Consider the following 27372-nt stretch of genomic DNA (forward strand, 5'->3'; position numbering starts at 1 on the left):
GTGGTTTGGGAAAGGAGGAGGATGAAGAAGAATGGCCCGGATGAAAACGCTGGGCATCCTTCAAGCGAGAACGGGACTGATTCGCCCTGAAGGATGACTGCGACTTGTCCTCTGGCAAGTGCTGCATTTCTGAATCCCCCAAATCCTTAACCAATTTTTCCAGATCTTTCCAAAGAGGAGATTTCCCCGAAAAAGTAACTGTGTCCAGCGCTGCTTAGACGCATCTGCCGCCCAGTGGCGCAGTCAAAGCAGGTGTCAGGTAGTCACCACCAGAAAGGCCCTGAACAAATCATACAAAGAGTCCACCAGATAAGCAAGCCCCTTTTCCATGCGGATCCTTGGATTCCGCCAAGGCATCTGCTGCCTGTTGAACCTACTTGAGGTAAGCTTGTGCAGCATAAGAGCTGCAAATAGCCACCTGCAACGAGAGGGCCGAATATCAAAGGAAGCCTTCAACAAAGACTCCAACTTCCTATCCTACACATCCTCTAATGCAATGCCCAACCCTGACTAGCAGTATAGTCTTTTTTTTTTTTTGTAACTGCTGCTATCAAGGCATCCACTTTAGGCAGCCTGAGTTTGTCCAGCTCACTCTGAACAATGGGCTAAAGCTTTGACTTAACCTGGGAGACCCGGAGGTCCCTGTCAGGGGTCGGCCACTGCTCAGAAATAAGATCCTGTATAGCCGCCATTTTGGGGTGTGCCTCCTTGGCAGTGGAAATATTCAGCGCCTGCAATGCCTCAGTGATAAAGGAAGGAAGTTCATCACTGTGAAAGACTAACTGCCGTAGGATCATCCGCTTCATCCCCTACGAGTTCACCCTCCTCCAGTCCTTCAAAGCAACTGTCCTGGCCGTAAGCAGGAAGAATACTCCTGCTCAAAACGTGAAGGGGGGTGGGGGCAAAGACCCTACCCCAGATAGTCATCCAGTTGTCTTCTCTTCAACTCTGGATCTCCTGAGAGGCGCTAAGAAGGCTGCGGTAACCCCCCCCCCCCCCCACCCTGCATTCCCCTGAAGCAAAGGCAGACCAGGAGCTCCCTGAGGATGAACCCTTTTCAGAAGGTATGCTTGGTGTAACAAAAGAACACATTTGGGTATAAAGGGCTCCATCCCAACACCCCTTGCACCAATAGCCAGCCCCAGAGGGAAATAACTTGAACACTGAATGCCAGATCACATGCTGGCCCCACGGGGAACTCGATTGGCAGATTTTAAATGGCTGCGGTCGCATGCGCATGTCAGGTTGTGAAATTAAGGGAGACCTCAGCGTGCAAACTGGAGTGCAGGAAGTCTCAACTTCCTCACCTGAAACGGGCCCTTCTGGTGAAATACCTCCTGAACATATCCCCAAGAATCTGCATGACACTTCCTACAGCAGGAGCAGCGCTTTACTGTTTCCTCCGCTATGCCCGAAATCAAAGTAAAACCGTGACCAAGAGGAGCTATAAAGAAACAATCACCCAGCACCCGGAACACTGAGTAATCCATCTGTCTGTCCCAATCAGCGCTCAAAACAGGCAGAAAGAGCAGTTCAACCCCCAACAGAGCCAAAGATGCAGACAGATCCACAACCAGGCTAGAGTCCCTTTTTTTTGCTGAGAGCAAGGAGCCAACTGATAATCAAAGTGGCTGGGGGGGGGGACCTGGCACCACCAGGTGTACCCCCTAAAGCTGGCAACAAGCAGCCAAGGCACCCCCATGCTCTACAGAGCTAGGGAACTCAGAACTGGAGCAGATAGTAAGGATGAAGCTAGGAGCTTGTGGAACACCGTCCACCGCCTGCTGGAGATAGAGATATACTGCAAGACCAGGAGGAATACCATGCTATAAAGGCAGAGTCAATTCAGTACTATCTCCCACCTGATGGTAGGCGGACACAACCCACAAGTATCTGGATTCATCTGCTGCTGACACTAAGGAAGTTGTCTTTACATGACATATGCAACATATGTGTTTGCTTAGGTGCTTATTTAATTGTCTGGGGTAAACAAACCATATGCGCTACTAACAATGCATATTTTTATTCTGTAAAGACATAGGTATTCCCAAGGTGGAGTTTAGGCATAGTTGCAAACTCAGGTGTCCTTTTACTAAAGTGCGCTAAACGCTTAATGTTCTGTTAGCATGTGGCAACTGAATACAGCATGACTGTACTAACAGGTTTTGTGCTATTTCAGAAGTTAGTGTGCTGTAAGCCTTGCATTAAGTGCTTTTTGTGTTGGAGGCATGACAGGGAAGCAGCGCAAGCTAAGTGCAACGTGCTAACTAGCTAACACACAGTTAATGCGAGAGTACTGACTGTCTCTGAAAATGGGAGACACTAAGTGCTCTTACATTAACTGGCAAAAGGGACCATGTGATAAGCAAAATTAAGATGGGAGCTATATATTAAGATGCAGGTTACACCTCCACTAGGTGCCACATAAAATTTGCAGCTATTATGTGGTAAAGTCCCATGTTAAGCCATGGTAACAGCAATTTTAGCACATTTATGTACAAGGACCCCTTAGACATAAAAGTTATGCCAGCCTCAGAGCAAGTGTAATTCTGTGTGGGATTTTTTGTGTGAGCTATTTTATAAAAAGGCATCTAAGTACATGTGTTAGCGTTATACAAAAAGGTGCAACATACGTGCCTTCATAGTCTAGGCCCTCATTATAAAACTACTCCCAGAAGGATCTTTTTACAAGGTATATCTGTGGTTAAAAGTGTTTTATGCAGAGGAATACCTTTTATTTAACTGCCTATATTGTATACACATAAATTTATGAGTACATAGCCTACATGACATAGGTTTACCTGACCTTGCCAGAGGAATTCCAGAATCCGGGATTGGAAAAAGGGCAACCATTTCCAAATAAGCTTCATAAAATACGAACGCACATGCGTAAAATAAGCTGGAAAATTGGTGCACACTAAATAGTGGGTGAAACTGTGCATATATTTTCCATGGGGTGATTTTTTTTTAAAAGGGAAAGAATTATTTTCCTTAGAAAATTAAACTAAATAATATAGATACCTGCCCCACATATTGGATAACTTTATAAGAGAGCACCCCTCTCTATGCAGATTTTCCTGGAGTTTTAAAGTCAAAAGTATGTGTCTACTTCCACTTTGAGAATTACCCCATGGGAACTATATGCTCACATTTATATTTGTTCTCTGGGATGCTCAATATTTCTGGGTTAAATTACATGCATATGCTTGTATTTTTATAAGCATTAAAATGAAGACTCCTTCCCAATCCCCTCTCAGGAGCGTCTCTTCAAAACAGCAGATTACCTTAGACGTATGCAGACTATATGCCTTTAAGTTTACCTGCATATAAAATGGGCAATTTTGCTAACAAGCCATAAGGACAGCTTTACTCACAGATGACTTTGAAAATCTCTCTCCACAGAGATGGAAGTAAAAGAAAAAAAATGGTTTTAAGTTCTTAACCAGTAACTAAATAAAAGATCTCAGGAAGAAGCTCTTACCAGTATAAGTAGGCCACTCAATGCTGGTAACAAATTACAGGACAGGGAGAAATCAAAAAACTTCCTGCTACTTCACTTTATTCTACAGGCATTCTTTTTGCCTAGACCCCTCTTTTACAAAAAGTTTGCATCCATTCTGTTCCTGCAGGAGAGAGGTTTCCAGGGCATTAAATAAGGATAGAAACAGATACAGATTTAATCATTCCTACCTTCTAAAGACTTTGTGATTTTCTCCAGTCGTACTGGCATGAAAAAGGAAAGGAACAGAAAGTGGAACATGTATGTATACTACAACCAAAAAATAAATTAATAGCCTTAAATAATGTTTGTTCTAAGTTAATCATTACAAATATTTCTAGTATAGGTCTTTACAAATAAAAGGAGCTCAGTATTCCAACCTGATGTTACATCAGATCGTTTGCCACACTTTGAGTCTTCCACCACCTCATAGAATGGACCTATTACTTGCAGTAATTCTTCCACTTTCTCTGTCATCGGCATACTCTCAAGGATCTGCACATGTCCAAAAACAGTAAAAGTCACGTATCATAACAAAAAAACAGGTTTACTTGCATACAGAAACACTTTCAATCCACGACAGATAACTTAATAGTTTTAAATGACTGGCACATCAAGGTAATGGCAAATGTCCTATAGAAAACGTAATAGGAAAATACATAATGCAGGAAAACAGAAAACATAAAGTACGTAGCACATAGTAATGGGGCCGGTTATGTTCTGATTAAGAAATATTGCTTGGCTGGGTTTATGGCATGGGCCATGTCATGATGAAGTAACAGACTATATGGGGTCCATTTTCAGGGTTACCATATTGACAACAATACACTTCATGTGCATAGCAATAAGAATTGACACGAGCTTAATTCACAGATTTCACGACTTCCTTGATTGTATTTTGTTTAGAAAAATCCACATCTCCCACTGGTACGACTGAAGACCAAGTCCTCCATTTATCCATAGTAGCAACAGAAGTGGCATTTTAGTCCGACTTTTCACTCGTTGGCCTCCTTGCTGAGCCCAATCACGAACAGGAGTTTTTTTGTGATCTGGTTACCTAACTACTTTCAAATGGTAACACTTGGGTATCACCAACTTCATTGGTGGCCTTCAACCAATAACCTACAGCTGAAAAATTATGTTCTGCCACTATATATGCATACCTACAAATTCTGTTCTTATCACAACTTGCAGCTTATCCAATACAACAAGATAAAATTATAGATCTGAGTGAAGCGTATAAGGTGTGCTTATTGCTCATAAGCCTGTACCTATAATTATGAACCTCAACATGTATACGCTGGGAGAGAGGAAATATGATAGAAACGTTTAAATATCTCAAGGGCATTTATGTACAGGAAGAGAGCCTTTTTCAAATGAAGGCGAGCTCTGGAATGAGGAGGCATATGACAAAGTTAAGAGGGAATAGGCTTAGAAGTAACCTAAGGAAGTATTATTTCACAGAAAGGGTGGTGGAGGCATGGAATGGCCTCCCGGTGGAGGAGTCTAAGACTGTTCCAGAATTTAAAAAGGCATGGGATAAAGCAAGATCCATAAAACGATGGAACAGAAGAAATAAGTTTAAAAGCCAACTCCACTGATAACTGACTTAGGTGAAGAAATGGCTCATTATAAAACTTCCTGCAGGTGTAACTATGTGTCTAATGCCATTTAGTGTCTATTTTTGCCTACGATGACCTGAGGCATTTCTGGGGAAGAGGAGGTACACCAGATGTGGACATATATACACCCATTTTAAATTTTCCAAAGCACGTGCATTAGTTTTTTTTAACTTTATGGAAAATAGGAAAAAATACAAAGTGTCATATAATATAGTTAAACAAGCACAACAGTATACATATAAAAAAAGAGCCCCAACCCCCCACCCTTACACAGCTAAGGCCTGAACTTCTCTGATAAAGATTAATATAAAAATGATAGTGCAGAAAACTTCCATTACCCCCCCCCCCTTCAATAAAAGCTCCACGCTCTGAATATATTTCAGATCCTATAAGGGGCTAACACCCAAGATAAGCTCCAATGATAAGAATTCCAAGTTTTGTGATAGGAAAGCATCCACCACAATGTACAGTAGTTAAGTCTAGTCATGTGCATAAGTTTTCTTGAAAGTTTTATGCATGCTAAATAGCAGCTGGGAAATGTGTGTATAGTTTCAATGGGTAATTTTCAGATAAAACGTACACACGTAGCTTGAAAATTGAAAACAATATTCACATCTGAAACAATTGTTGAACTATACAGGTTTCGATGTAGCCACAGGGGGAAAAAAAAGGGGTGGTCCTAAATGTTATTTAAAAAACCCAAGCACTTTCATTTTACAAACCAGCAAGCCTAAGCTTCACTTGCTTCCTTAATGAAAGAAGTGGACACCTGTGTTAAAACTTTTCCATCTGTTAATATAGCCACGCTCCTCAATGCCTTACCTTCTTCATTTCTTCAACATACGCAATCATGGCTTCTTCTCTGTCCATAGCTCCCAGGGCATTCCAAGCATCCCTAAGTAATACAAAAATAAAGGTAAATCCATGTTTATATAAATAATATTAACTGTGGCCTAGAGACCCTGGCCATCCAGCACCCAAATTAAACCCTGCTTCCAAGTGAAAGAATATTTTGTACTGAGATCGTCTTTTGCACTATGAGATCATATAAACTTAAAAAAATGGGAATTGTGGCTAACCTCTGTCAGTTCCTATTCGGTTAGTTCTCTACAATGGGCTAAAAAATAAAAAACAAAAAACAAACTCTTGGGTACACAGTCTCCAATCAAAGACTAATAAAATCTCAGGTCTCAAAAGATTCCAGCCACAACTACCAAACATGCGTGGGATAAGCATAAAGGAATCCTGTGCAGAAGGAATGGATCCTCAGGCGCTTAGTCGAGATCGGGTGGCAGAGCCGGTGGTGGGAGGCGGGGCTGGAGGTTGGGAGGCAGGGATAGTGCTGGGCAGACTTACACGGTCTGTGCCAGAGCCGGTGGTTGGGAGGCGGGGCAGACTTATACGGTCTGTGCCCTGAACAACACAGGTACAAATCAAAGTAGGGTATACACAAAAAGTAGCACATATGACTTATCTTGTTGGGCAGACTGGATAGACCGTGCAGGTCTTTTTCTGCCGTCATCTACTATGTTACCATGCAAGTGGCTCACTTCTGCAATTCACCAGACATGGATATGGTAGACACACAATGTGGTCATGTACTATGATTCCAAGGTAGCAAAAGTTTGCTAAAGCAATGGTCAGAGCCAAAATAAATATTAGGAATAACAGGGCGAGACAAGTTAAAAAAAAAGACGATATGCTTCTGTACAAGTCATTTGTGAGATTTTGCCTAGAGTACTGTGTCCAATTCTGAAGGCTATCCTATTGAAAGGATACAGACAAGTGGAGGTGTATACAGAAAGGCTAATAAAATGATGCAATTTCTACACCTACAAGATGGAACTTATGAGTTCAATAAATATGTACTCTATACCCCAGAAAAGAGGAGAGATGGGGATATATTATAGATATTCCAATATCTCTGAGGTATAAAGGCACAAAGCAGGAAAATCCTTTTTAGTGTGCACTCTCCGAAAGGCTTTGCTTAACACAAGACTATCTCTACTTCAGGAAGCAGGTGAAAGCTTGGCTCTTCAACCAGGCCTTTAATGGAAGTAGTAACTTGCTAGTCTCACACACACACGTAATGACACCGGTTGTACATACTGCAGCAGGACATGTTTATCCACTCCTGCCCTAGCTGAAGTCAGTTTTCAGAGAGCAGTTTGAAACTGGTGGTAAGTGCCCTGTTAGGGGTGGTCCATATATGTAAGCACCCTGGGCTACTGAGATTTCTTTTTCTTTAATAATTTGTTGTCTGCAATCCCTTGGGTTACTATTGGTTTTTAAGAGCAATATTGGGTGTTATTATAATATAGTACACTATGCCATACTTTGTATTGTCTATTGCTTATGTTCGACTTATTCTTGCTGTACACCACCTTAAGTGAATTCCTTCAAAAAGGTGGTAGATAAATCCTAATAAATAAATAAATAATAAAGTAGGGGGGGGGGGGGGAACCTCTAGAAAATAAAGGGCATAGCGGGAAGTAAGACTCAGAAGCAATATCAGAAAATATTTATTCATGGAAGAAGGTGGTGGATGCATGGGATGGCCTCCCAGTAAAACTGGTAGAGACAAAAACAAACAGCAACAGAAGTCAAGGAAACATTCAATAGACACTGTGAAAGTCAAGCTTGATTTTCCAAATTGATCTGCTATTTCCTACATAAGGAAATAAGTTATAGGAAACTGCTTTGTGAAGCAATCATTCCATCTCTATACTTTGATAAAAGGACATCTGGACGGGACAACCTTTGGTCAAGTATACACTTTATGGCCAGGCTGTAATTATTCTGGGAACCAGGTTTTCACCTCCACGATTCCTCAGTAGCTCTTACAGAAAAATTCCTTTGAACATGCTTAGGTGGTATAGAATTTGTAGTTAATATAACAGGAGTCCAGCAACAAATCTTTTGTCTTACAGAAAGTGTATATTTTGGCACACAGTCAGAATGAAGCTGGCAGTCTGCTCTGACAACTCATGGTTGCATGCAACTATTTCAGCTAATAAAGACTTATTTTCTATGACAGTATACTGGTACACGAGTTACAACTCTTCTAAAATGTGGTTCTCTATCAGCAGAAAGGATTACTAGCTGTGAATGAGTGAGGGGAAATTCAGAGATCTATGGTATTACACAAGAAAAAAAATTGGGAGTAATTATCTGCAGTCACATCTGACACTTCTATATTTCACAGCAGACTGAGCAACCACCAAAAACAGAAGTGGCTGCTCTAGCCTTGTGTTGAAAATTAAGAACAGGACTTGGAGGTCAAAATTCCTATCCTATAGCATTTGCCCATCAACTTGGAACCTTCTAAATTTACCAAAACAGGATCTTAATGAACAGAGAATAGTGATTTATCCCTTATCCAAATGACGAATCAGTCAAGGATCACTTGTGGATCTTGTGGCATTTCAGAAATACATACAGGATGATCAGTTTACTAATGTGCCGATATACTGATGACAGACAGAAGATGTGTAGTGTATATCTAGTATGTTACCTGCCAAATAGCTTTATAAGATTCATAAACAGACTCTAAGCCACCTGAAACTAAAATGTTCTGAAGTTAGCAAACCTTTCACGCCTGTAACAAAAAACCCCAAAGTGATCATATTTATAAAAACCCTTGGTTTACTGCTGTTCTTTGTTCGATACGGTCCTGTTTTGGTGAATTCAGAGGGTTCTACAGTGATGGACAAATGCTACAGGATAGCAATTAAGCTCAAACATGTAGCAACTAAAACCAAATTCTAACAGTGACAAAATACAAAGCTGACAATCACTTTGAATGGAATCTACATCAAAGTAATTAAGACCTAATTAAGATTCCAAATTAGTACAGTAAACATTTTGAACAAATCTCCTACTCTTATAAACTTAATATCTGGATAGAAAGGCAAACCACTTGTCATCACCAGAACCCCTGTACGCAGGGATCACTGCAAGAGTGGAAAAACTAAAACCAAAATGTTAACACTGAGAAGATTCCACAATTTCTAATGGCCTAATGAAGCAAGGTTGGACAAATTCTAATAGATCAAAATTATCGCTTGTGAAAAGTCAGCTTTTTATATAGAAATATCTTTAATGTCATAAGAAAAAATAAAGGTTTATAGGGCAACACTGAAATCCATAATACAGCATTGCAGATAACAAAGCAAGCTCTGAAGCACTGCCAAATACATTTTGAATACAACCCTCCCCCCTTCACAGATGCCTCGAAAGTTCCCCAACCCCCTTTACATCTCCCCCATCCCCTATAATAGAGGGAATGCAAAACCTAGGAGGTTTAATAAAACCTCACAAGTTTACTATTGTTTTCATTAGCGATAGCAATTGTTTTGTTCTGGCCAATATGGTAGCTGTGTGGGAGGGGTCACTTCAGCTCTTTGATGTCATGCTAGCTCTTGTCATTAAACCTCCTTGCCTATAAGAGTCTTGTGAATTTGTATTTCCTGGGTGCTGCACTTCCCTTTTAAGCTCTAGATGGGGCACCAACAGATGACCTCACTTCCTGGCTAGGGATACCTAAGGAAGTGCTCTATACTCGACCACTGCTTCAGCAACAGGTTTCCAGAGTTGCTCTTACTCTAGTGTTTGTTGCCTTGCAAGTTCTAGCTCTGCTAGTTCTTGCTTCCAGTCCTGCTTGTTCTTGCACCCAGTCTTGTTATTGCAGTCTTACAGCACTGTTTGTCTTAGTCTCCCAGTCCTGCTTTCTGCTGCTCCTAGCCTTCCCGGTTCCAGTGTCACAGCCTTCCAGCACCGTTTGTCCTAGTCTCCCAGTTCTGCTTGTTCCAGCCCGGATTGTTGCTGCTCCTAGCCTTCTTGGTTCCAGTGTCCCAGTCTTTCTTTGTTCCTTCTTCTGAGGTCCTCTCTGTCTGCCCTCATCTTGACCTGTCCTGTAGACCTTCCTGCCCTCCTTCTACCCAAAGGCCCTCTTAAGTGCCAACCCCAAAGGTCTTCTTAAGGGCCAACTGCTGGATTGTTCCAGACAGTGTGAGGCGCCGCCTAGCTCCAGATTCCCAGACTCTGCCAGGTGGTCCTGTCAGCAACCAATGGTGAGAACCAGTAAAGCCAGCCTTGCCACAGTACAAGGGCTCACCTTCTTTAACCATGACACTGGTTATGTCCTTTTTTCCCCCACCGTTATCTGCGCAGAACTGTAAGGCTTACTGCAGAATACAAAATTGTTGTTATTTTCTCTTTATTCGGTTCAGTAAGTTTATTTTGTGAACAGCAGAATCCATCTGTTGCGATGCCAAAGTCTCCTGGGAATGTTAAAACATGAAAACATTTCTTCTTTTGTGATGGTGATGCTGAACCCAAGATCTTGCTTACGAAGACAGGGAGTTCTTTCAAACTGTGTGCTTTGTATAATGAAGCTTTTTTGAAGAAAACAATATGGAATTTTTTCCTATGCAATCGATATGTGCTCAAAATTTTAAGATTATATAACCTGTAAATATTTATAATTACCATTTATATCTACCAATAGGGTCCCAGAATCCAGGCCTTGAAACATTGCATGGTCCTTGAGTTGCTTGCTTATAAAAGCTATAGAATTTTAACATCATTTCATTGGATGGTTGGAATGAACCTACAAAAGAAAATGGGGGAAAAATGAGTACCTTAAAAGGGAAAGTGAATAAAACAAACCACTCCCTTTAATAACATGGTAAACATTAATCCAAGCTCTTACCACCTAACACAGACCAAGGTCTACCCTAGGGTACAGCAACTTGTGGTGACCAACAAGTTTTGTTCTCCAGTGTAATCCTCTCACTCCACCCCAGCCACAATGCTCTCCCACAAGCAGTAATTTTGACCTATATCATGCTTACTTCAGATTAAAGGAGAAAGTAATGTTCAGTTTTATTTTAAATTTTCATTCATGTTTAATTCCACCCCATCTGTTTTTATTTTTGATTCTTAACTTTCCCACTCCCTCAGGGTTTGGTTAAAATTGATAAAGAGATTTACTGAAGTCCATTTGTTGGTAGCAGATTACATAGACTATCAGCTATTGTTGCCATTAGTGAGCAGTGATATTCGGTCTGCTATCCAAATAAAAGTTCAGATAGGATAGAAGAAAAGCTAACTTTAGTTGGGTAGTTATCCAGACATGCAGCTCCACCCCAGTACTATCCACATACCCCTAGATTCTATATACAGAGCGCAAAGTTAGGCGCAGATTTCCGTGCATGGTTTCTATTTCAATGCATAACTTAATAGGTTATTTGGTTCTTAATTGACTTTAAGCATTAATTAGAGCCAATTCGTAGTTATGCACACAAATGCCTTGTGCCTTATTCTATAACCCCTTCCCTAATTTCCATCATGCTCAGCTCCAAAATAGGCGTGCCTGGAAATCAGGAGCAGGGTCTTAGTATACCTTCATTTCTGCACTTAACTGACATTAGTTAGGTACGAGCATTTACATCACCACTTGGTAGGTGTACCAAATTCTCATGCCCAAATTTGGTGTGAAATGTGAGCTAAGCTAGGGTCCCGTTTATTAAGGTGCACTAGCGTTTTTAGCGCGTGCTAAAAATTAGCACGCGCTAACCATGTAGATGCCCATAGGAATCTTATGGGCATCTACAGGGCTAGCGTGCACTAAAAATGCTAACGTGCCTCTGGTGTGTCTTAGTAAACAGGACCTCTAGTCCTATTTAATAAAACGCACCTCCAACGATCTGAAGCCGAGAAAGTGAAGCCTTGAAGCATTCGTGCTCTCTCTAAAGCTGTATCCATCTCCTGAAGTTACATCAGCGTACTTCCAGGTACGTCACACGGAGCACTGACCAACCACAGGTGGGAGGGCGGGTGCACAGCAGCGATTGGCTCTACCGCTCCGTGGGCGTGCACGCTGAGCTGTGCACGGCTGGCAGAGGGGCAGAGATTTGGGCGGTGTGGTGCTGTAAGGGGAAGGAGAATCACTGGGTGGCTGGAGGGGGGGCAAGGGAGACAGGAGAATCGCTGGGTGGCTAGAGGGGACACAGGACAATCGCTGGGTGGCTAGAGGGGGGGCAGGGGAGGGAAGAGCATTGGTGAGTGGCTGGAGGGGGGAAGGGAAAAAGTAGAATCGCTGGGTGGCTGGAGGGGGGGCAGGGGAGGGAAGAGCATTGGTGAGTGGCTGGAGGGGGGAAAGGGAAAAAGTAGAATCGCTGGGTGGCTGGAGGGGGAGCAGAGGAGACACACTCGAACTCAGCACTCTCACTCTCTCTCTATCACACACACACACTCGCACATTCACTCTCTCTCTCTCTCACACAAAGTCAATCTCACACATTATAGAATACCACTTAATTTTCTAGCGCTGTTTTTTTTTTAAGGCACCACATATAGAATCTAGTCCTTAGTTAGGCGCTGAGATGATGCGCACTTTGGGTGACCTTTATTGAATTCCCCTCATAGTACTGCAGCAATACGGGGGTGATTCTATAAGTGGGTACAGATACTATACACACCAGGAAAGGTAGGACTTCCAATTATGTAAAGGTTCTCTTATCCTGACTACTGCTACAGGTACAAACTTGACTCTGCTTCTAAAATGTCTTAAGGAATTGTACCTCTCTAGCGTGTCCCGATGTTACATTTACCCAGTCTATATTTGGATAATTGAAGTCACCCATTATTATCACATTGCCCATTTTGTTTGCGTCTCTGATTTCTTTTATCATTTCTGCGTCTACCTGCTCATCCTGGCGAGGCGGACGGTAGTACACTCCTATCATCGTCCTTTTCCCTTTTATACATGGAATTTCAACCCACAATGATTCAAAGGTGTGATTTGTGTCCTGCTGAATTTGTAATCTATCTGTCAAGGCTCTCGTTAATATACAATGCTACCCCTCCACCAGTCTGGTCCAGACTATCACTACGATATACTTTGTATCCCGGTATGACAGTGTCCCACTGGTAATCCTCCTTCTACCAGGTCTCAGTAATGCCTATTATGTCCAATTTTTCATTTAGTGCAATATATTCCAACTCTCCCATCTTATTTCTTAGACTTCTAGCATTTGCATAGATATTTCAGAGTATGTTTGTTGTTCCTATTTGCATGATGCTTAGTGCTTGACACTATAGATTTGCCATCTTTTGTCTGATCTTTAGTTGTATTTAAGGGCACCTGGCCTACCACGGTCTCTTGTGTAACATCACTATCCAGAAACCCTATCTTCCCTGTTTTGAGGTATCCTTGCAAGATACCTTATCCCGAACCATGCGCTGTTGTGCGACTGTCGACCTTTCCCCCATATCTAGTTTAAAAGCTGCTCTCTCTCTTTTTTTGAATGCCGACGGTCCCACCCTGGATAAGATGGAGCCCATCGTTTCGGAATAGGCTCCCTCTTCCCCAGAATGTTGCCCAGTTCCTAACAAATCTAAAACCCTCCTCCCTGGAATCACTGTGGATTGAAATTCCATGTGTACAGGGGAAAAGGATAGTGATAGGAGTGTACTACCATCCGCCTGGCCAGGATGAGCAGACGGACGCAGAAATGTTAAAGGAAATTAGGGACGCAAACAAACTGGGCAACACAATAATAATGGGTGATTTCAACTACCCCGATATTGCCTGGGTAAATGTAACATCGAGGCACGCTAGGGAGGTAAAATTCCTTGATGAAATCAAGGACAGCTTTATGGAGCAGCTGGTACAGGAGCAGACGAGAGAAGGAAAAATTCTAGATCTAGTCCTTAGTGGAGTGCATGATCTGGTGCGGGAGGTAATGGTGCTAGGGCCGCTTGATAACAGTGATCATAATATGAGCGGATTTGATATTAGCTTTGAAGTAAGTATACATAGAGGCATATTTTCAAAGCACTTTGGGAGGCTAAGTTCCATAGGTTTCTATGGAACTTTGGGAGGCTAAGTGCTTTGAAAATGAGCCTGCTAGAAAATCAAATACGTTAGCATTTAACTTTAAAAAAGGAGACTATGATAAAATGAGAAGAACGGTGAAAAAAAACAAAAAACAAACAAAAAGAAACTTAGAGGAGCGGCTGTGAGGGTAAAAAATTTACATCAGGCGTGTGGCAGCTGTTCAAAAACACCATCCTGGAAGCCCAGGCCAAATATATTCCGCGTATTAAAAAAGGAAGACGGAAGACCAAACGACAGCCGGCGTGGTTAAAAAGTGAGGTGAAGGAAGCTATTAGAGCTAAAAGAAAATCCTTCAGAAAATGGAAGAAGGAACCGACTGAAAATAATAAGAAACAGCATAAGGAATGTCAAGTCAAATGCAAAGCGCTGATAAGGAAGGCTAAGAGGAACTTCGAAAAAAAGATTGCGTTGGAGGCAAAGAACACATAGTAAATTTTTTTTAAGGTATATTAAAAGCAGGAAGGCGGCAAAAGAATCGGTTGGACCACTAGATGACCGAGGAGTAAAAGGGGCGATCAGGGAAAACAAAGCCGTAGCGGAGAGATTAAATTAATTCTTTGCTGCGGTCTTCACCGAGGAAGATTTGGGTGGGATACCGGTGCCGGAAATAGTATTCCAAGCTGACGAGTCGGAGAAGCTTAATGAATTCTCTGTAAACCTGGAGGATGTAATGGGGCAGTTCTACAAACTGAAGAATAGCAAACCTCCTGGACCGGATGGTAATCATCCCAGAGTACTGATAGAACTGAAAAATGAGCTTGCGGAGCTATTGTTAGTAATATGTAATTTATCCTTAAAAATCGAGCATGGTACCGGAAGATTGGAGGGTGGCCAATGTAACACTGATTTTTAAAATAGGTTCCACAAGAGTTCCGGGAAATTATAGACCGGTGAGTCTGACGTCGATGCCTGGAAAAATGGTAGAGACTACTATTAAGAACAAAATTACAGAGCATATTCAAAAGCATGGATTAATGAAACAAAGTCAACATGGATTTAGTGAAGAGAAATCTTGTCTCACCAATCTACTACATTTCTTTGAAGGGGTAAACAAACATGTGGATAAAGGAGAGACTGTTGATATTGTGGATCTGGATTTCCAGAAGGCGTTTGATAAAGTACCTCATGAAAGACTCCAGAGGAAATTGAAGAGTCATGGGATAGGAGGTAGTGTTCTACTGTGGATTAAAAACTGGTTAAAAGATAGAAAACAGAGAGTAGGGTTAAATGGTCAGTATTCTGAATGGAGAAGGGTAGTGTATAAATAGTGGGGTTCCCCAGGGCTCTGTGCTGGGACTGCTGCTTTTTAACATATTTATAAATGACCTGGAGATGGGAGTAACTAGTGAGGTAATTAAATTTGCTGATGACACAAAATTATTCAAAGTCGTTAAATCGTGAGAGGATTGTGAAAAATTACAGGACCTTAGGAGAGCGTCTAAATGGCAGATGAAGTTTAATGTGAGCAAGTGCAAAGTGATGCATGTGGGAAAGAGGAACCCGAATTATAGCTACGTCATGCAAGGTTCCACGTTAGGAGTCACAGACCAAGAAAAGGATCTAGGTGTCGTCATTGAAGATACGTTGAAACCTTCTGCTCAGTGTGCTGCTGTGGCTAAGAAAGCAAATAGAATGTTAGGTATTATTAGGAAAGGAATGGAAAACAAAAATGAGGATGTTATAATGCCTTTGTATCGCTCCATGGTGCGACCGCACCTCGAATACTGTGTTCCATTCTGGTCGCCGCATCTCATAAAAGATATCATGTAATTAGAAAAGGTGCAGAGAAGGGCGACGAAAATGATAAAGGGGATGGGACGACTTGCCTATGAGGAAAGGCTAAAGCGGCTAGGGCTCTTCAGCTTGCAGAAAAAGCGGCTGAGGGGAGATATGATAGAGGTCTATAAAATAATGAGTGGAGTTGAACGGGTAGATGTGAAGTGTCTGTTTACGCTTTCCAAAAATACTAGGACTAGGGGGCATGCGATGAAGCTACAATGTAGTAAATTTAAAATGAATTGGAGAAAATATTTCCTCACTCAACGTGTAATTAAACTCTGGAATTCGCTGGCAGAGAATGTGGTAAAGGAGGTTAGCTTAGCGGACTTTAAAAAAGGTACGGACAGCTTCCTAAAGGAAATGGACTTGCGGAAAATCCACTATTTCTGGGATAAGCAGTATAAAATGTTTTGTACTTTTGGGGATCTTGCCAGGTATTTGTGACCTGGATTGGCCACTGTTGGAAGCACGATGCTGGGCTTGATGGACATTTGGTCTTTCCCAATATGGCAATACTTATGTAATATAGAGGCATATTTTCAAAGCACTTAGCCTTCCAAAGTTCCCTAGAAACCTAGGGAACTTTGGAAGGCTAAGTGCTTTGAAAATATGCCTCATAGTGCATTCTGATAGAAGCAGAATGTTGAAATAGTTGTACTTTGTATATATGTTTTTATTGCTCTTTCACCTTATTTGTCACTTATCTTTAATTGTTTCAGCATATCTATGATATACGTTTTTATCCAATATTTATGTATATTCGGGATTTCATATGTGAGTAACATCTTATAAAACTGCAGTTTTATATTTGTTCTTTTATTATTGCAACATCTTATCATTGTTTACCTTATAACTGCTTTAGTATCTCAGGTTTTGTTTTTTTTTGTTTTTTATTACATATGGTTTGCATTTTTATTCAATGTTTATGTGTATATATATATATATGTGTTTTTTAGACTCCTGATGCAGGCCTAACTGCCGAAACACAACAGTTGTGTCGAGTCTGTTCTCATCAATAAACAGGTTAAGATCCATCTCTCCAGGTTTTGTTTGTCCGTGGTCAAACATCCCACTCTCTTCTATACCTGTGTTCTCTCGTGGGGCGTTTGAGTTCTCCGCTTGCTTGCGGATTCTTTTGGAAATAGTTATACTGGCTGCTTGTGATGTATCATAAACAACAAAGTTTTGACACTGATTTTTCAGACATTGTACCAGGCAGCACAATAGTATTTAAAACAAAAGATACAGTAGTATATGACAGGAAACTTTGAGTACCAATGTTTAATACAATTATGTAGGAGACTTAATGAATGTGCTTTTTCTGTAGCAGGTCCAAACTTTCAGGTCATATTATTACTACTACTACTACTTAACATTTCTAGAGCGCTACTAGGGTTACGCAGCGCTGTACAGTTTAACAAAAAGGACAGTCCCTGCTCAAAAGAGCTTACAATCTAATGGGCGAAATGTCAAGCGTCAAGTGGGGGCAGTCTAGATTACCTGAATAGAGGTATGGTCATGGTGGTTAGGTGCCACTTTATGGCTGCTTAAGAAGGTCTTAACTACTCTGGCTGGACAGTTTTCAGTTGCAGATTTTTTAAAACGTTTTTGATGCTATGTGAATTGTTTTATGTTATACAGTGGGGGAAATAAGTATTTGATCCCTTGCTGATTTTGTAAGTTTGCCCACTGACAAAGACATGAGCAGCCCATAATTGAAGGGTAGGTTATTGGTAACAGTGAGAGATAGCACATCACAAATTAAATCCGGAAAATCACATTGTGGAAAGTATATGAATTTATTTGCATTCTGCAGAGGGAAATAAGTATTTAATCCCTCTGGCAAACAAGACCTAATACTTGGTGGCAAAACCCTTGTTGGCAAGCACAGCGGTCAGACGTCTTCTGTAGTTGATGATGAGGTTTGCACACATGTCAGGAGGAATTTTGGTCCACTCCTCTTTGCAGATCATCTCTAAATCATTAAGAGTTCTGGGCTGTCGCTTGGCAACTCGCAGCTTCAGCTCCCTCCATAAGTTTTCAATGGGATTAAGGTCTGGTGACTGGCTAGGCCACTCCATGATCCTAATGTGCTTCTTCCTGAGCCACTCCTTTGTTGCCTTGGCTGTATGTTTTGGGTCATTGTCGTGCTGGAAGACCCAGCCACGACCCATTTTTAAGGCCCTGGCGGAGGGAAGGAGGTTGTCACTCAGAATTGTACGGTACATGGCCCCATCCATTCTCCCATTGATGCGGTGAAGTAGTCCTGTGCCCTTAGCAGAGAAACACCCCCAAAACATAACATTTCCACCTCCATGCTTGACAGTGGGGACGGTGTTCTTTGGGTCATAGGCAGCATTTCTCTTCCTCCAAACACGGCGAGTTGAGTTCATGCCAAAGAGCTCAATTTTTGTCTCATCTGACCACAGCACCTTCTCCCAATCACTCTCGGCATCATCCAGGTGTTCACTGGCAAACTTCAGACGGGCCGTCACATGTGCCTTCCGGAGCAGGGGGACCTTGCGGGCACTGCAGGATTGCAATCCGTTATGTCGTAATGTGTTACCAATGGTTTTCGTGGTGACAGTGGTCCCAGCTGCCTTGAGATCATTGACAAGTTCCCCCCTTGTAGTTGTAGGCTGATTTCTAACCTTCCTCATGATCAAGGATACCCCACGAGGTGAGATTTTGCGTGGAGCCCCAGATCTTTGTCGATTGACAGTCATTTTGTACTTCTTCCATTTTCTTACTTTGGCACCAACAGTTGTCTCCTTCTCGCCCAGCATCTTACTGATGGTTTTGTAGCCCATTCCAGCCTTGTGCAGGTGTATGATCTTGTCCCTGACATCCTTAGACAGCTCCTTGCTCTTGGCCATTTTGTAGAGGTTAGAGTCTGACTGATTCACTGAGTCTGTGGACAGGTGTCTTTCATACAGGTGACCATTGCCGACAGCTGTCTGTCATGCAGGTAACGAGTTGATTTGGAGCATCTACCTGGTCTGTAGGGGCCAGATCTCTTACTGGTTGGTGGGGGATCAAATACTTATTTCCCTCTGCAGAATGCAAATAAATTCATATACTTTCCACAATGTGATTTTCCGGATTTAATTTGTGATGTGCTATCTCTCACTGTTACCAATAACCTACCCTTCAATTATGGGCTGCTCATGTCTTTGTCAGTGGGCAAACTTACAAAATCAGCAAGGGATCAAATACTTATTTCCCCCACTGTATATTTTCGTAAGCCACGTATACATGTGGAGCAAAATAATAACGCACATTTCTCTAAATCAGCCTGAAAGTGTGCACCAAAGTTTATGGAATTAGGGGGCTTGTATGTAAAGGGGACATACTGAGTAGTACAGATAACCTTGCGACTAGTATTTTGACTGGCAAGAATCTACACCGCTACAGCACTGCCCCCAACCCAATACCATCACATCTCCAGACAGGGGCTGCTGAGCTCCATCCCCGCCCCTTAGGACAGCACTCACCGTTCTTGGGTAAACTCTGAATCACTTTTACGGCCGCCTCGAACCTGGTCTGATGGAGGGCGCCAGTGTCCGCCATACCCGCGCTCATCCCGCGGCTTCAGAGTCGCCGCATAAGAGCTAAGGACCAAGCAGCACTTGAGGTGAAGGCTATGTCTCTCCCCAGTCACTGCTGTAGTACAACTCCTCCGAGATTCATCACCAGGGAAGACTGACTGCAAGAGCACCGACTATCTTCTCCGTTAAGCGCCGGAGTACCCGTGGTGGCTTACAACAACACAGGGTCATCACCCCAGTAATACAGAAATACCGAAAACATGATGGGAAATGAAGTTTTTACGTCTTTCCGGAATTGAACCTCTCCTTGGATTATTTCTTGACTCGATCTCCGCCTTCCTTTGAGAGATGTCTGTTGCCATTGGTGCTTTCTATCACGTGATACTTGTTTGTCTGAGGTGTCGAACCGAGCAGGCTTAGTCTAACCTCCTGCTCGGGCTGAGCTCATTTTATTTGCTGTTTGACAACTACCATGAACTAATGTTTGAATTTATTTTGCTTCTTTGCATTATGGCTATTGAGTATCTTGGAAAACAGGACAGTAATCTGAAACCATTAATAAAGCGGAAGGGCAGGGGAAAGGAGAGGAGCGAAGGCGTGGCTATTTGAAAACTACAACGTCCGGCTTTCCTTGCAAGAACTTTTCCGGGAGGGGTAAAAGGTCAGCTACAGGGGAAAAGAGGCCGTGAGTCCCGGCATGCCTTGCGAAGGAGAGAGGGAGGGCGCGGGCTGGCAGTATCCGGGCAGCGCGAGGAGCGGTGAGCCGTGAGTCAGAGGGGAGCGATGCGGACGGGCGGAAGATGGCCGAACTGCAAATGCTGCTAGAGGAGGAAATCCCCGCCGGCAAGGGGGCGCTCATAGAAAGCTACCAGAACTTGAGCCGTGTCGCTGACTATTGTGAGAACAACTATGTGCAGGTAGGGAGGAAATGAGGGGTGGTAAGGAGTGCTGGTGGTTTAGAGAAGGCGGAGGTGCTGGGCCCGGTACAGCACGGGGTGGTGATTGTGTAGGCAATCCTGCCTAGCCCCGTTGGCGTGGGCTGTAAGCCGGGGGCTGCTCGGAGAGGGTGTGTCTCTTATATCCTGACTCAGAGCGCCTATAGAGCTCCCTAAGGTCAGCTGAGTGCTATGTTTTTAATTAAGGGTTGGGGAACGTGCAGTGATCTGTCTGCAGCTATCATTTTTCTTCATTTTGCCTTTAATAGTTTTTGATTTCTGGATTGTTCCTCTTTTTTGTGTGTGTGTTAAGGAGGAAGCTCTTGACATGAGTCCTTGGCAGCTCTGAAGGCTGTGATGTAATCCTTTTTCTTCCTGATCTTGGGTGCATTACAATTTTTGGGGTAGATATTCTTTTTCTATATATACACATAAATTATAAGTTGTAAAACAAAGATGCGGGGTTGTGTTTTATAATGAAACTATTCCATATTATGATACTGAAAATGAGATCTGTTTTCTAGTTATACACACGCTAAATTTGTACTTTTGCTTTGGTAAATTAACGATATAATCTAAGGGTGAGAATAACTGTATAATGAGCCATTTGAGCAAAAGGTATGGTCTGAAACTCTTACTAGCAATCCTAGAGTCACTTGTTTTGCTTAATTTTTGACAGTCACCATGTCTTGTGGAATGAGAATAGGAGAGGGTACATCGTGTTTCGTTTTCTTGTTCCTTTTTTATGCCTGCCTTGATCAGGATTTGAGTGGGTGTGAAGCAGATTGTTTTATTGCTTGTCAAACAGAATAATAATAATATAATGCATATATGGCTGTGAACGGTGACCCATTTATGGGAGGCTTGTAAATTAACTGTTTGTGAATAGTTGATCTTTTGTGAAGGTTCTCAAACTTTTTATTACAAGGCTCTGCCTTTTATGATATTGAGTTGAATTTGTGCCGAGAATAAACCTGTTGAATGTCAGGTGTCTGTAGCTAGTAACAGTAGTAACACCATGCATCTTTAGTGTAATTACCATTTTTTTTGAGTACTCAGTAGCTTTGACTAAAAGCTTCACACAGCTTCCTGTTATAAAACTGCAGTACAGCAGTGTAGTGACTGATATCACTGGAAAATGTGAAAGTAAAATGTGTAAAATTTAGAGTAGTTTGATCCCATTTTTGGCTTTTTAGAGGTTTATAATTAACTGTCTAAATGTTAAGTTTCTAGTTTATTTTTTTTAGTAGCGAGTATAAGAAGCAACATGGGTGTAACAGCTTATTTCTCTTCAAGAAAAGCTCCACCCAAGGCCAACTGCTAGTAGTCTGCACATGCTTTCTAAAGGCAAGCCTGCATTTTGTTTTTCTTTTTGAGAAATGTGACAAATGCTTAAGTGTAGTAGTACCTGTTTTAACTTGTTGTCTATAACTATTCAATTTGAGATGTGTATTTGTTTTTAGTATTACATAAACCTGAAAGCTATTTTTTGTTCCATATAAGTAAGGAATACTTTATGAAGTTATGTTTTTGATATTCTGTGGTCAAGAAAAGTCACATCTTGAAATCATATATTCAGTAGCCATATTGTCTTCAGCAAGCTGTTTGGATTTGTTGTAGACCCTGTGAAGGCTTTGTGCTTTTTAAGGATGACTTTTGGGTAGAACTGCAAGGTGTGTCATGGTGTGTGTGTATATATATATATATATATATATATATAATATATATATTTTTTTTTTATATTACTTAGAGATGTTTACTAAATGTTAGTACATGCTGATGCCTGAAACAACTTGCTATGGTCTGCTGTGCCTATAAGAATAACATGGGCACAGTGGAAGATAGTGCACACTCGCAGGTGTTAGCATGCATAACACATACTAAACAGGCCCTATAGTGTTTTAATACAATGATTCTTAACCCTGTTCTGGTGGCACACCTGACTGATTTGGTTTCATGTGAACCCTCAATGAATGTTTGAGAGATGCATATGTTGGGTGTCTCATTCATATTTATTACAGATCTTCTATATATATAAAAGGCAACCCCAACGTTCTGAAGCCTTCACGGAAGTTGAGGCGCCCGAGATATCCGGTGTGCCCTGGAGTGTCTGCACCGCCCTCGCGTCAAAACGTCATGACGTCGAGGGCGGAGCTATTGACACTCGAGGGCCGAAACGGCCCACAGCGAACAAGGCAGCAAGTAGCTTCGAGGGACGGAGGGAGGGCGAACAAGGCAAGTAGCTTCGACGGACGGAGGGAGGGCGAACAAGGCAAGTAGCTTCGAGGGAAGGAGGGAGGGGGCCCCTTGCTAGCGCCCATTTCATTCCGCTCAGAAACGGGGCATTTTTTCCTAGTGTCCTATAAATAACACTTATTAGGTGTTTAAGACAGGATTGAAGGCTGCTGTTTTGGGGAAAATGAAATGTAGATGCAGAAGGAATCTGAGGGGTTGATGTAGAAAGCCATGGTTAGAGCAGCTCACTGCATGACTTCTAAGGCAAAAACTATATGTAGTATTTTAATTCAATGAGCATGCAGTTGCTGCTGTGCTAAAATTGCAGCACTAATCCATAGTTTGTTGCAAAATGTCTCACTTTCTGTCAGTGTGTAAGTCAAATCATTGCTCAAGTACTGACAGGATGGGGGCATTAATAAAAAAAAAAAAGTAGCTGGTGGCTTGCATGGCCCCATAGCCCTGGTAGACTAGCAGCCCCTCCCTCCCTTCCAGCCCCCAACTTAAAAAGACATCCTTGATTGACAGCACATTCTTTCCTCTGACGGAAAAAAAAATATTCCCTGGTGTCTAGTGGTTCTTACATGCCTCCCCAAACTTAAAACTTCCTAGTGTGTAGTGACCCCACCCCATCCCAGACATACATTGAAGAGGCAAGAGTGAAGCCCACTTGCTCCTGCCTCTGCATCGCCATCTTGGTAAATGGCACCACCTGACACCGCATGGTGCATTCTGAGACACACTGAGTGGGGGTTAGTTTGCTAAATAATGGATGTTTTTCCTTTATTTGGTACTTTCTACCCAAACTACTAAATAAGAGAAAAATTATTTTATTTGGCAAACTGACTCCATTTGGTGTGTCCCAGGATGCACTGTGCGAGGTCTGGCGCAGTCATTTTCCAAGATGGTGGCACAGAGTTAGGAAGAGACAGAAGTAATGCCTACTCGCTCAAGCTATGCCCTAGGGAGGGAAAGGGGCTCAGGGAGGTGCCTCTAGACACAAGGAATTTATTTTTACGTGTAGGGGAGCTGGATCAGTGTGGTGGGAAGGGGGCCATCAAAGACCAGGGAAATGTTTTATTAGAGGAGGGAAGTCATTTCAAGGGGCGGGGTGCCGCTAGACACTAGGGATTTCTTTTTAATTTGGGGCAAGAGATTTGGGAAGGAAGGGAGCTTCTAGACTATCAGGGGACTGGGAATTGAAAATCATAGCTACAGTTTTATTTGGACTGTTTCAGTCAGTTATCCAGTCAGCAACTGGGTTGAATTTGCCAGAAATTGGGGATAGCTGGTGGAGGAACAAGTGTCAAAAGAGAGAAGGAGATGAATATCATTGGCATAGATTTAAAAAAAAGTAAACTCTAGAGATTGGAGTAAGAGTTAAGGGAGCCAGGAAATTATTGAATAGGATAGGCACCAATATCTGCATTGGGTCTGAATAGCTAATAACTATGTATTTTAATACACTGCACATGGATTTCTACTGTGGGAGCTAATTCCCGCACTGCACCTGTTTCTGCATTGTTGGCCCACTAATGTCTTCATCCACCTCTTGTTAACTTTGCGCTTCTGCCTTCAGTAGCTTTCTGCATTGGCCCAAAGGTAGGTCTGTTTCCTCTTTTCTTTTCCCTTTCAAGTGGTGAAATGAATTTCCAATAGTTAATTCTATAATCAGGCCTACTAGAAAAGCATTCCTTTATAGAAACTTTTGTGTATTTAACATAATCTCAGTAGCTCTTAAATCATTCTCAGTTATTTGTGAGCAGGTGGAAGAAAGTTTGCTTTCATTTTTCCTATTTTATCTTCAGGTTTTTCTTCCTATAATGATTTTGTCTCTTGTTGGATTGAGGGCTTCAAGAGTAGTCCCTGTCAAGATTGAATGTTTAAGCTGTCGTCTGTGTCAGGGACAAGCAGCAATAGAAATTTAGCAGATAAGAATTGCCTGGACCGCCAGTTATGCTCTGTTGCTCCTCTTTGCTGCATCCCTACAAGCCCTAAGTTGTTGTCATTTAGGGACCCTTTTACTAAAGCTTGGCATGTGCTAATGGACATTAGTGTATGCTAAATATACCTATGGGCCACATGGCGCTTATCACTAGCTTTAGTAAAAGGGCCCTTAGTTTCCTTCCCATTACTTCTGCCTTCTGCATCCATTTGAAGCATGCTTGAATTCTGTTATTCTTTTGGTTTCTGCTACTTTTAACCATTAAATGATATAAGCATTCAGGCCTCTCAATTCATTGCCTCAGAGCCTCCTTCCTCGGGAATTTGACTTTGTAGCCCCCTGTCCTTCCTCATCTTGAAAGGAATAGAGGTCATGTTGAACCTTGTCCGAAGCTGCCAGAAAGTTTCTATCATGTTTCCTTTTCTCCTAGAAAGCATGCTTTACCTCTTCAAATAACTTTGTATCTAGTTTGTGTTGCAAGTTATGTAGCATTATTTTTAATTGGTTGGGCTAGTTTTTGGTTATAAAGGAAGTTATTTGAATTTGTTTCGCCATTGTTTGGTTCTCTCAGTTCCTTTATTTGTTGTCGGGTTTGGGTTGCTCTGTTCCTGATATCTGTGCAGATACTTTTGATCTTTTTATTTTCACATTGTAGTTCACCAAGAGTAAGCTTTTTATTCTTTCCAACACGATGGAATGTTGGAAATAAATTGTACATAAAAAGTTGAGTGTCTGGGAGCAAAATATTTTTCTGAAAATGTAACAGAGCAGAATCACATTTGGTGTGAGGGAAAAAATTGTAAAATACTGTTTAGTGCTTAATGGAGTGGAGGAGTGGCCTAGTGGTTAGGGTGGTGGACTTTGGTCCTGGGGAACTGAGGAACTGAGTTCGATTCCCACTTCAGGCACAGGCAGCTCCTTGTGACTCTGGGCAAGTCACTTAACCCTCCATTGCCCCAGGTACAAATACGTACCTGTATATGTAAGCCGCATTGAGCCTGCCATGAGTGGGAAAGCGCGGGGTACAAATGTAACAAAAATAAAATAAATAAAATTGGCACTTGGGTCCATGAACGTTACATTCACACACATAAGTGCTAATAATGTTCTATAATTTTAGCATGCAAATGCATAGGAGTCCATGGTAAAAACAGGCCATGCCCACTTTTTGTAGTTATAAACAGAACTTCATTTTCACTTTTAGCCAAAATTATTAGTAAAAAGAAAAGAAATGCAAAAAGTGGGCATGGCCTGCTTTTGCTCTGTTTGACCTTGTCATTCTCTTGGTTTCTCGCCTGGCATATCTGGGTATTAGTGGAACCGTGCGCCTGGCATATCTGGGTATTAGTGGAACCGTGCTAGCTTGGTTTATTTCATTCCTCACTGATAGGACTTTCCACATGTCTCTTCCTACTTCATTCTCTACTGCACTTCGAGTGGAGTCCCCAAGGGTTCAGGTTTGTCCCCACTGTTTAACACTTTCCTTAGTCCACTTGCTTTGCTGATTCAAGAATCTGACTAGCTGCTATATTTTACAGACGATACTGGTTTCACCCCAGAACCCCGTCAGTCCTGATTTCTCTTCACTTTAACGCTGTCTGAACAAGATTGACAATTGACTTTCAGCCCATTGCCTGTTTTTGAATCCAAAGAAAATGGGGGCACTATGGGTGACTGGGCATCACTTTCCCCACTGCTGCTCCTTCTTTGCAAGGAATGCTCATCCAGCTGGTTGACACCCTCAAGTATCTAGGGATTTATATTGATTGCACCCTTTTTGATCGCAAATCTCTGCAATTACCAAATCTTACGTTTACTCTCACTGATTAATTTGATCTGCCCTTATCTTGATGACTTCAGGTGTGGGACTCTTTTTCTATGTGCTAGTTGCATCCAAGCTATAGATTATTGTAATATTGTATATGCTTGTATTCTTTCACATGCCCTCAAACTCCAAACAGTTCAGAATACTGTTAATATGCTTGCTTACTCATGCTTACCACTTCGACCATGCATCCCCACTTCTTAAACATCTCTGTTTATCTATTAGGTATTTCAGAGTCCATAAGGTTCTCATGTTGACCTTTTTTTTGAAGACCCTCCATTAAGGTACTTCTGTCTACCTAGCGTGCTTTATTACTCCCTATAGGCCCTTGCAAGACCTTTGTTCTTCAGGTCACCAACTTGCCACCCCTCCCCCCCTTGTATTTGACTAGACTTGAATCTATGTGCCATTCAACTTTTTTGGCACTTTCTCTCTGGAATTCCCTTCCCCTTGATATTCGTTCAGAACTTTATTTCTGGTTTCGGGATGTTGTGAAGGCTTAATTATTTTTATTTTTATTTTTGTTTTGTTTTACTTAGACACCTTACTACATAGCTCCTGGCCTTGGGTTTGCTTTGGCAGCAGCAGCTTTTGATGAACCTCCTGGATTATTTTTTTTTCTTCCTTATTGTACTACTTTCCTTTAGCACCATTTATTTTTGCAGTTCCTTTGTTTCCATTTTTTTATTGTAAACCATTTTGACTGTATTTTGAAAGGCAGTGATATAAGTACTGCAATAAACATGTCGGCACTAAGATTACAGAATTAGGGGATTCGTGTTCTTTTACATGCAGAGAAATTTATAAGAAGCATTTTCTGTTCATATGTGATGGTACCTGTGTGCAAGTGTCTTTATAAAATTAACCTTTTAATGTTTAACTACCCTTGTATGGGAAGAAGCAGTTCTAGCTTCAACTTCAAACTATCTCTCCCCATTCTCTGTTTAGTCAAAAACTTAAGAGAATTCTATGAGATGTTCTCTATCTGCTCTCATGATTCAGATGTGTATTTTTTTATTTTATGGTGAAACTTTAGTAACACAACAGAAATAGGGTGGAGAGGGCCCAGTGTCAAGAGA

The 27372-nt window shown here is 41.8% G+C and overlaps 2 protein-coding genes across 3 annotated transcripts in view; one reads left to right on the forward strand and one right to left on the reverse strand.

The window, feature by feature from the left end:
- The window catches only part of ACBD5 (acyl-CoA binding domain containing 5), a 99937-nt gene extending 80278 nt beyond the window's left edge, over positions 1-19659 (reverse strand). The window contains exons 1-5 of one of the 2 annotated variants that reach the window (XM_030199279.1): positions 19300-19659; positions 10612-10732; positions 5944-6016; positions 3880-3994; positions 3691-3723 (exon numbers count right to left, since the gene is read on the reverse strand). In XM_030199279.1, coding sequence (XP_030055139.1) covers positions 3691-3723; positions 3880-3994; positions 5944-6016; positions 10612-10732; positions 19300-19387 — 430 coding nt within the window. In that variant the 5' untranslated portion in view covers positions 19388-19659. The remainder of the gene's footprint in view (positions 1-3690; positions 3724-3879; positions 3995-5943; positions 6017-10611; positions 10733-19299) is intronic. The other variant, XM_030199280.1, reaches the window with a different exon arrangement.
- Positions 19660-19772: 113 nt separating this feature from the next.
- LOC115467686 (abl interactor 1) overlaps positions 19773-27372 on the forward strand; it is a 244673-nt gene continuing 237073 nt past the window's right edge. Inside the window, exon 1 of the mRNA XM_030199283.1 lies at positions 19773-20270. Coding sequence (XP_030055143.1) covers positions 20154-20270 — 117 coding nt within the window. The 5' untranslated portion in view covers positions 19773-20153. The remainder of the gene's footprint in view (positions 20271-27372) is intronic.

Source organism: Microcaecilia unicolor, chromosome 1 (assembly GCF_901765095.1).
Source record: "Microcaecilia unicolor chromosome 1, aMicUni1.1, whole genome shotgun sequence".
Taxonomy (NCBI): Eukaryota; Metazoa; Chordata; class Amphibia; order Gymnophiona; family Siphonopidae; genus Microcaecilia; species Microcaecilia unicolor.